The 10,915-nt window shown below is 39.6% G+C and overlaps 1 protein-coding gene across 1 annotated transcript; it reads right to left on the reverse strand.

Annotated features, from left to right (window-relative positions):
- Positions 1 to 2,651: 2,651 nt before the first annotated feature.
- On the reverse strand, positions 2,652 to 10,915 carry LOC101469188 (muscarinic acetylcholine receptor M2). The gene is made up of 4 exons (XM_004553384.5): positions 10,810 to 10,915; positions 6,158 to 6,380; positions 5,078 to 5,941; positions 2,652 to 3,656 (listed from the first exon to the last, which is right to left on the reverse strand). Exons 2-4 carry the CDS (start codon positions 6,347 to 6,349, stop codon positions 3,333 to 3,335), a joined length of 1,380 nt encoding a protein of 459 aa, XP_004553441.3. The 5' UTR covers positions 6,350 to 6,380; positions 10,810 to 10,915; the 3' UTR covers positions 2,652 to 3,332.

Below are 10,915 nucleotides of genomic sequence, written 5' to 3' on the forward strand. Positions count from 1 at the left end.
CCTTGCATTCAAGATCTGAGTCATCTGGACTTGCATTTCTTGTTTTTGTGTTGCCTTTGATAACACTGACTCAAACCCCATTAAGGCACATGTGTAACTCGATCAGAGGGTTACATTATAAACAACCAGGCATGATGTCATGTTTACATTAAATGCCACCAGCATCAACAGAGGCCCCGTGGTTCCTGATCACCTGCTCCAATGCCAGGCTGAAAGACACGAGGTGGGATTTTGCATGTAGGTATGGGCAGAAGTGCCTGGGTTTCTCAGATAGGCTGATTTTTGTATATATAAGGGGTTTGAAACAGTTATAAATCGCACTTAGTGTTCCCCTGATGAACTGCACTTACAGAAAGAAAAAACTTTGCAGCAAAACAGCAGAAACTTTGGATGATAGCCAGTGTACGGCGAGCTAATACATAATGGCCACTGTGAACCAGACGAATAAATATAGCAAGACAGACAAGTCTTAATGTTCATACAGGGGCACCTGACTGGTGTTTGAAGACAGATTTTATTAACCTTTGTTTTAAAAAAAAAAAAAGGTCCTTTAACTTTAGTCTGTACAATAGTTTTGTTATGTCTGGTTAAATAGATCGCAGTAGGAAGGTCCCTACAAACAGAATAAAAGGTTCTTCTGTGCAGTATCCAGTGAACTGGACAGAGTTGGTCTTTTCAGGTTTCTACCTTTTAACCTCCAGGTACATGTTTTTTTTTTTATCCACTAGAGGGTGTAACAGCTCTGCAGGTGTTGGGAGGTGTTTTCCCATCAGCTAAGACAGAAAAACCCTCTGAGAGAGAAGACTTTAAGATGATGTTCAGGACGTGTTTGCAGTACCATGATCGGAGACGAAGCGCCTGGATCTTTCTCTATTTTGAATGATAATGTTATCAGATTTGTAATCTTTTTTTTAATTGTACACTAAATACAGATGGCAATACATTTAAATTCTCATCTATAAAATGGTGTACTGTTTAAACATTTTTATTTATAATACTGAGTATTGTCAAATATAACCTAAATACTCATTTGGATATCAACTTTCAAACAAAGTATTGCCAAATAAAATATGTCTGTCCTGAAACCTGTGAAACTCAAATAGGTTTTAATCAGTTTTGGATCACTGAAAACTCTCTCACCACATGCAACAGTCCCAGGCAGTGTACAAAATATAAACAGGATAGGTTATAATTATAATGTATTATTATAACACAATAAATAAGTCTGTAGAATAAAAACCTGTCTCCCAAACCTCTTACCGCTGCTGCTCGGCATCAGCTAGGAGCGCGTGCATCTGGACCAAACCAAATCAGGGAATTAGGAGGGGTGAGGCAGTCGGAGGCCACGTTGTTGCCAAAACCAAAATAAAAGTAATGCCAGGAAACAAACATGTTTCTAAGGACCTTGAGGCAAACATTATTTTATGGAGACAGGTTAATAATGTTTTTTCTGCTGTTTTCTAGGGCCCCCGTCAGTCATGGGCTCTTAGCCAAAATGATCGTCATCATTTTGATTATACAATTTGAACAATATTAACCTACTAAGCTTCTACCTAAGTAGGATTATAGTCTATATAGTTCAAGTAGAAAGTCTATTTACTTCTTATTTTTATGTCTAAACTCTTTTGTGGGAGCACTTTTTGAGTGATAAGTCTGTAACAGGACAGAGGACTGCACACATCCTAATGCTTACAGCAAATAACTCTTCTCGTTAAAAATGTGAAGTAAATTGCTTTTGGCTGGTAAACTGGATTACAATCTTTCAAACACTTATCTGTATGTGACTTAAGCAACCTCAGCTTGCTGTCTAAGGCCGTGTTCACACTAATATGTTTTTGTTTGAAAATGCATCTTTTTCGCTCCGTTTTGGCCTTCCGTCCACACCGAGACGTCGTTTTTGGTCAAGGAAAACAGACCTTTTTGTAAACGCTCTCCAAAGTGGATACATTTGAAGACACCGTTTTAGCGTTGCAGTCATGTGATCAATTCAACTAAGATGGCGGACGGCATTGTGCAGCAGTTGTTTTGTTTGCTCTCAATTTTGACAGCCTTTATAAAGATTAATATCAGTTTGTAAATGCTCCAGATAGCTCCAGATAAAACTCAGCACTTTTCCTTGACTTTTCAAAGAACCAGAAAGTAAATAAATGGCAGACAGAAATGACCCAGCTCAATCGTATTACTTTTCACACATGCACAGTACAGGAACGTAGGGTTTTCAGTGTGGAAGAAAACAACTGAAAAAGATAGTGTGGACACAGAGCGTTATTAGACCAAAACGCCGTTTTCCAATTTATCTGGATTAGTGTAGACGTAGCCTAGGACTCCTGCAATGGTGTTCAGACCCAAAACCTACAGTTCTTCTAGTGAGTCTGGCTCTAAAAACAAATTAGTCCCTAAAGACTCCCAGCATAAAAAACATGACTATGTTATTTACAGCATCTAAAACAAAACAAACAAACAAAAACAAATGGGTGACATCATCATGGGTGATGGCTACCTCTTTCTTTCGTATACAGCCTGTAATCTTGTGGCAGTAATTTGGTCGGTTTGGTTAAGTTTTTTTCATATCGGATGATAGCCAATGGGAAAAAAATAATATTAGCAGAAATGAAGGAAAAAAAGAGGACACCCAGGTTATGACAAATAACTCTGATTCCAAACTGTCATCCTTTTTATTTACACAAATCAGAGAAAAAGAGGGAAGACACAGGCACGTTTAATAGTCGCACACGTCTCACAACATCACAGATTACAGGTTCCATTAATGTGAAATGTAAGTTTAGCACGACACACAGGACACGCATCACTTCACAGCTGCTAATTCTCTTTTCTCCCGTGGATTTAGTATAAAGACATGGTTCATTTTTAGAGCTTAGCTCTAATGCTCTCATAATAGTATAATTTTCAATCACATCTTTTTTAAACTACCTTCACAAAACCATCACAACAAGCACATTTTAAACAACAAACTGCACAAGTTTGTGTAGAAGTAGCAAAAAGAGGAAATAAAAAAAGAAATAAAACTCCAAGTGACTGTTATGCAAAAGTATTTTTCAGACAGTCAGTAAAGCTCATTGAAATTAGTTCCATTTAAGTCTTTGAAAGTTTGACTTTATAATATGATTATGAGTTAAATCACAGTTTTATTTTCAGTGGAAGAAGGGGGCTGGGGGGGATTCTACCACCGAAAAGCAACATGAAGTAATTGCACAACAAGACCACACTTTATCTATGTATCTATGTTTCCAACTTTCGAAATCATTCTTTAAAAGATTTGTCACATTATTCAGATTCCACCACAAACACAGTAAAGCATTTGCACCCCCTGCTCATCGTGAAGTGCGTATGTTCTTGTACTGGCACAGAAGCAGCTGCTTGAAGGTGTTCTTGAAGGTGGCGTTGCAGAGGGCATAGCAGGCTGGGTTGATGGTGCTGTTGATGTAGCACAGCCAGTAGCCAATGGTCCACAGCGTGTTGGGGATGCAGATGGAGCAGAATGTGTTGATAAGCACCATCACGTTGTACGGCGTCCACGTGACGACAAATGCAACCAGGATGGCCATGATGGTGCGTGTGACCTTTTTCTCCCTGGAAGAAATTCCCCTCTTTTTCCACTTTGCCACAGCGTTTTCACTCATCGCGCGCATTGTTACCTGAAAAATGACAGTAGAAGAAGAAAAGAGTTCTATTGTTTCTTTTTAGTGTGTTTGTGTGTGTGTGTGTGTCACTCCTGTGTAAGTCCAACATAACCTTCCATACCTGTGTTGGTACCAAATGAGCTGTTCTGAGTATTTCACAAACTGCTGGGATTTTCCCACAACACCATCTCTTGGGTTTACAGAGAATGGTCCAAAACAGAGAAAATATCCAGCTAATGCCAGAGGTCAGAGAAGAATGGCCAGACTGTTTCTAGCTGACAGGAAGTCATCAGTAAACAAAATAACCAATTGTTGCAACAGTATTCAGAAGAGCATCTCTGAATGAACAACAACACAGAAGACCTCACACGCTTGTCAGCTAAGAACTGGAACCTAAGGCTCAAATCATCTCAAACTCATTTTTCGAACATAATGAGTTCACTGTATTCAAATCTCCTCCACAGTCACCAAAACTCAATCCAGTAGTGCACCATCTGGATGTGGTGGATCATCATGGATGTGCGACTGACAAATGTTAAGTGTCTGAAACAAGTGTGTGATGCTATCATTGCAATATGGACCAAAATATCTGAGAAATACTTTCAGTATTGAATCTCTGTCAAGGAAAATTAAAGAAAATCTGAAAGTGTATCAATTTCACACTGAGATCAAAGAAAAGTAAGAACGACCCAAAACAACAACACGGAAGTTTCAACCACACAAAAATGCTTCATAGAGCTGAATGAATGCAGTCATGCTAGCAACTCTGTGAGGCTGCCATCAGGCACAAAGATCACTTAAATTAAATCTAATATCATTTTATTCCTTTTTTTTCTTCACCATGGTTACCATCTTCATTTATATGGTTACCAGTTTACTTGAATAAGTAAGAGTGGTATTTGGTTAGCTGCTACCTATCTGCTAAGTTACATCAACGGACAGAACATATCGACTATGTTTGTGGTGTTTAGTAATTCATTTTTACTAAAAATTATCTGACTAATAATATGTCCTGTTGTGCTGTTAATTACACGACCTAAATACTTTCTGCTCATTTGAGTTAAATTCAGTTATTTTGTTTAATTTATGTTTGCTGCACCCTTAGCACCTCTTTGTGTGTACATTAGCTAGCATTAGCTTACAACTCAGCACTGGACTCTCTTGTCCTAATACTTATTCCAAAAAAAAAAAAAAAGATTGTGAACTTCTAGATATTTTCTTTATGGTCCAGATTATAAACTGTTCCAGATGTATTCTTTAAACTACAGGCACCAAACTTATGATGCCTCTAAAATAAAGACAACTTCTGCTGAGCTATTAAATATGGTGATAAAAAAAACAAGTTTTAATTAACAACAAACTTGACATGACCAAACCCATGACTGCTTTAAATTGTAATAAATCTGGCCAATTAAGGATGAATATCTTTTGATTACCTTAAACAGAGTTTTCGTGACTAGCATTTGAGCGTCAGCTGCTGAGTTTTTCCGAGAAGATGGTTGGGCTTCATTTTTCCCAATATTTGAGTTTTTCCGTGACGAAGGTGGAATCTCAGCATCCTTGGATGTCGAAGCCTGAATGCTATCTGATGTGGAGTCCACCTGGTTGGTTCGGTCTTCCTTGCACGGACCGATTCCGTTCTGTTGCTGTTTCGGCTGGAGCATTTCCTTCTCCTTGCCATCTGCAGCCTCTTCCTGAACCTTTTTTGTTGCAGTGGTGTTCTCACCTCCTTCCTCCTGGCTGTTAGAAGGAGCTTCTCCCAGACTAGTGCCTGAGGTCTTCCTGCTGTCTTTCCTCATGCGGCTGCGACTGGCCTTGGAGATGCGCCAGTAAAGGTAGATCATGATGGCCACAGGTAGGTAGAAAGCCGCGATAGCCGTCCCGAAGGTCACCGCTGGGTTGGAGAAGAACTGGATGTAGCACTCATTGGGTTTCACAGTCCTTCCCCCAACTATGAACTGCCAGAACAAAATTGCAGGAGCCCACAGGATGAAGGACAAGACCCATGCTGCTGCAATCATCAGCCCTGCTATTTTGGTGCTGCGCCGCACTGGGTAGCTAAGCGGTTTGGTGACACAAAAGTAACGGTCAAAACTGATGATGAGCAAGTTCATGACTGAGGCGTTGCTCACAACATAGTCGACAGCCAGCCACAGGTCACACACCACTGCTCCTAGGGGCCAGAACCCAATCACAATGTAGACGGTGTAGAGGTTCATGGAGCAGACACCAATAATCAGGTCTGCGCAAGCCAGGCTGAACAGGAAGTAGTTGTTGACGGTCTGCAGGTTCCTGTTTACCTTTAGAGGAACAACATAGAGGAGGCTGTCAGATGCTAATCTTTTTTGTGCAATGTGATGTGTGTTTTCTCGTTTCTATTAAATTACCACTCTGTGCTGGGTTGCACATGTTCAAGTCTTATCTGTAAGTCTGGCTGTGCTGTTCAAGGTGTCCAGAGATGGATGTTTGAATCACACTCATTAATCATGAAGGATCAAAACAGGAAAACCCCAAACCTTTATAGAGAGCATGACCAGGATGTTTCCGATGACAGTGATCAGACTCAGAGATCCTGCAACGAGAATGATGAGCACTATCTCCAAAGTCGTGTACGGGCTTTGAAAGAAGAGGCCAGTGCCATTGCTGACACTGATGTTGCTAGCGTGGGATGAATTGAGAATCTCCATGCTGTCCAGCATCCTTTGCATGCTTCAAGCGTCGTTCACATATGTGCAAAACCTGAAAAGAAGAGAGATTATAAAACATAAGTTTTTAGTACTATAGGTTTGTTTTTGGTTTTTTTGGGGGGCCGGGGGTGTTCAAATTATTCAGTATCTTTCTATGTGTAGATGCAAAATCATGCAAAATTGTGCAGAACTTGCAGCATGTAAATGATTCGCAGGTGTTTTTGTGCTAACAGCTTGCTCCCGGTGAAAAGAACGGACAGGTGTGCAAATAAAGGTCACAGCAGCTTTGTTTACAAAGTCACAGCCACATCTCACAAACAGGAATAACATGTTAAAACGGCTTTGATGCTAATGGAGATGCTGACATGTTGATTCTGAAAAATGAACAGTTTCAGTAGAATTATTGTGTTAATTTACTTTTTTAAGAACTCTTTAAAATGGATATGCTGCAGTCTTTCCCAGCCTTCACTGTGCGACAAGCTGGTTACATACTGGAGTTAAACATGCTTGTCTTTGGGCTTTAGGAAAAATATGGACCACACTGAGAAAACACACACTGTCAGCAGGTTTGAAGCCAGAATCCAGATAACAGACCACTGTAACAGATCGCTGTAAAGCACTGCAGCACCACGGAACAATATCAAATCTTTCATGTTGGTTAAACTTTGCTACATTTTATCCTTTGCTAATATTTATTTTCCCTCTTTTTCTCTTGTATGTTTAAACTATGTAAATCTCAAAGGATCTAAAAATAGCGTGTGTGCCCACAAAACAACTTTCAAATGCCACAAAAAGAATGCATATGCAAGTGTGCATGAATCTCCAGCTTTGAGCTTTGTGTGTCTGGCTCCCAGAAATCTTAACCAATCCACTCTTTCCTGGGAGCTTGAACGAGGACATCTACAGTTTACAATTTTCAAAAATGCCCTGAGAGAGTGTCTAATCTTTGCAGGAAAGTCATTTCAAAAAGATCAAGTTGGTCGCTTCATGCTGCAGGCGTCATTTTCTGCTCCTGGATATGTAAAAGGGACTGCCTGGCATATTTGGGTAAATTCAAACATGTGTGTGTCCACATGAGCTTGTGTGTTTGGCTCTTTCAGACAGATGTCCAAGTAAGTCTTAATAGAAGCTGCGGTTTTTATGTTAAGACAGGACAGATTCTCTGAGGCTAAAGAAGTGTTATCCGCAGACTTGTGTCTGCAGTGAGAAAAAAGGGAGGATGGGGGTCTTTTCTTTGGCACTGGAACTGCTTGTTCTGCGAGTTATGAAAGCCTGTTTGGGTGAGCGTACAAACAGATTTCCACTGGGGCCACCCACGCTCGAGATTCAGGCGCTCGTGGTGCTGTCAGGTGATTTAGATAAAAGCATTCAGTAAATAACAGATGATATGCATATGGGGATACCGCTTCTTTTAAATTACTACCGAGCCGCGTATTTAAAATGATCCCGGGCAGGCAAAACATACCAATTATGTATCTCAATTGTTAAGCATCATTACTGTTACTATTATATTAAAAATGAAGAAACATCAGAAATAGTGGCAAAACAACGTGATTAACTAGTCTGTTCTGATCAGAGAATCAATAAAAAGATACTTAGTTGAGACCACGAGGGTTGGTGCATACTGCTAAAACCCTGTAAGTGACTCCATTAGGCCACATGATAACATCATACTGTACCTGAAAGATGTTTCCTTCCTGCTCTTACAGCCAGATTAAACTCTATTACAGCATGTTGAACTCCATTGCTTACTCATTAAAGACCCATTCCGGGTCTTTTCAGTCACAGATACAAAAAGAGTGTGTGTGTGTGTGTGTGTGTGTGTGTGTGTGTGTGTGTGTGTGTGTGTGTGTGTGTGTGTGTGTGTGTGTGTGTGTGAGAGAGAGAGAGAGAGAGAGTTCAGAGCCTAACGGTGATGATTTGTAAAGTCAGAAAAATGTAAAATTGATGCACATCAAAGGGAGGACAACAAAAGGTAGGATGTTACATTTGAGTGTTAAGGACTGACTTTGGCTCAAGGTCAAATTTATGATCATATCATTCATCAATCACTTCTCATTAATGAATTGAGAGCAATGAACTGACAGTGGTCCTTTTAAGTAAAAATACTTGTACTACGGTACATAAATATTATCATAAAAGTACAGTTTGCTTTATGGACATGCTGATGGGAGCCTGTTCTTACTTTGTTGTTAAGTCAGTTATATTCATAACAGCACACTGCATTTTAAAAGCAGTTCACGTGTTTTTTTCTTTAAAGAGTTTTTAAAGAAAAATATAAAGTCTCTTATATTTACAGAAAAAGCTGCACGAAATGTGATATTTGAAAGTGAAAAAAGAAATGACAGCTTATATTAAAAAGAAGCTGCAAGCAGCCTGACTCAATGCTCATTTCTTTATGGGCCCCATGATAAAGGAGCCCATAAAAATTTTAATAGGTCAGCTTTATTCTATGAACAATAAAGATATCTCTATCTATAAAAGGGTATTTTTGGCTACTGCTTCATTTCCTAAGAATAATAAATTCACATGTTTGATTTGGCACATGCCCTTCCTGATGTGATCCTCTTATATGTCCGGGTTTGGGACCAGCATTAGGACACAATAGCTTGTAACACCCTGAGGCTGGCTTTGTGCCTCGTCCCTGTCAAACTGGGGGTCTGTTGCTGTAAAGCAGTTGTGTCAACCACTACACCTTGTAGCCACAACAAATGTCCTGTATCTATAGAAGAGCAATAACACGATTCTTGGAGAAGAAACTCTCTCGACATGCCAAGCAACTGGTTGTACAAAGGTTCACAATACTTAAAATAACTGGATGCATTATTTTAAGTAGGTAGGTTTTGACATTAGGTATTCTCTTGCAGTTGTACTTGAATGCAGCACTTATGTGTCAGTCAGATGTGTTTAACTTTATGTAGCTGTTCTAGTGACTTTACTGATTAACCGAGTAAATTATCTTAATTATCAAGTTGCTCAGTGGGCTTCGCCAGAGATTTTCCAACGTGATGTAGAGTTCGCTAAGGAGATTGTTGCCTCCTCTCAAGGCCATCCTCACTTCTTCTCTCTTCACACTAATAAGACCTACATTACTGGATCTCCCTAATTGGTATGCAGGGCTACTGGAAAGAGTCACAGAGGCAAACCATATTTCTTTGACAGGCACAGAAACATAGTAATTAGATCCAGCAGATGCTGCCTGCAACAGCTGCACCGGTAATATGGTTCTAGGATACAGTCCTCTGACTGGGCGAGCTCGGTTTAAAAAAGTCTTTGATACCATGAACGATACACCGGGCGGCTGCAGACTTACTGCCGGATGAGACGTGGGAACAGCAGGTTTGTTTGCAGAGAAAAGAGCAGGTATGGAAACACGTCTGCAACTGCAGATGTTTCACAGCACTTACGGGATTTAATGGCTATAGGGATCAAAGTGTGGTAGCTCCGTTTTATATTGATCTGTGCCGTAGTTTTATTGTTCAGTTCTTTAGAAGACAAACATCCGTCTAACTGTAAAATGCAACACCACACTGAATGTTTAAACAGGATTTTAAATGAAATAAATACGTATAGCACAAACAGTTTCAGTTAGTTTAATTTGTAAGGTTAACATTTCATGAATTTAAAAAGTGTTTTTTTTTTTCCACCATCACGTTTCGCAGCGAATGTTCCTTATGTTATGGCACTAATTCATACTTGTTTTTTTCATCTCAGAGAACTGTGTCTTGAATGTGAAAAGTGGGAAATTTCACATCAGCCTGAGCTTTGGCTTCACAGAGCGGTGCAACTGAGAGAAGAGAAAACCACTGAATGCCCAGTGTAGCACTGAGAGTGAGAAAACACAAAAATACCACAGCAACTAGAGAGTGAAGGTTTATAAAAATAAAACTGAGAAGTTTCAAGTTGGTGAGTTAGAGGAAATTTCCCATTTAAACAATTTGCTTTTTGTTTTTTTTTTTGTAATAAGGGGATTCCTCGGGAGCGGGGAAACCAGGGAATCCAGAGTCTGGATCTGATGCTGAGTGAAACCTTTTGTGTCAGGAGAGAAATTAAGATTAAACATCTCCTAAAAGGTCTCAGGGGAACAATAGACGCCAGGTTTACTTTGCTCTCAATTCAATCTTTATCAGGAAACTGAACTGAACAACAAGCCACGGATAAAATGTCAATCAATATATTGATGTATCATTATAATGCTTTAACATTTCATGTGAGACTGTTTCTTTAAAGAATATCCTCAGCTGACTTTGTTTCCTTTGAATCAAAGTGGTTATACATTTTTTTTACATACATTACATACAAAGTTCCCGTGGGAATAAAAATTTAGGAAAACATTTCCCATCTTTTGACTCTACCGCTGCCTCAGCGAGCAGACATTAAATGTGTTCCATGGAAGTTTTTCCAAGTCTGCATAATTTTTCTAACAGAGTGTTCTTACCTGCAGGAGTTTGGTAGAAATCTGCAGAAAAATCTTATCTTACCTCATCTGCAGAGAACGACACAGGTGAACTGTTTTGAAGTCGTCCATGTTACTCTCTCTTCTCCCGACACACTGGAGCGGAGAGCAAAGCAGAAAGTAACCTGACA

Source organism: Maylandia zebra, linkage group LG7, assembly GCF_041146795.1.
Source record: "Maylandia zebra isolate NMK-2024a linkage group LG7, Mzebra_GT3a, whole genome shotgun sequence".
Taxonomy (NCBI): Eukaryota; Metazoa; Chordata; class Actinopteri; order Cichliformes; family Cichlidae; genus Maylandia; species Maylandia zebra.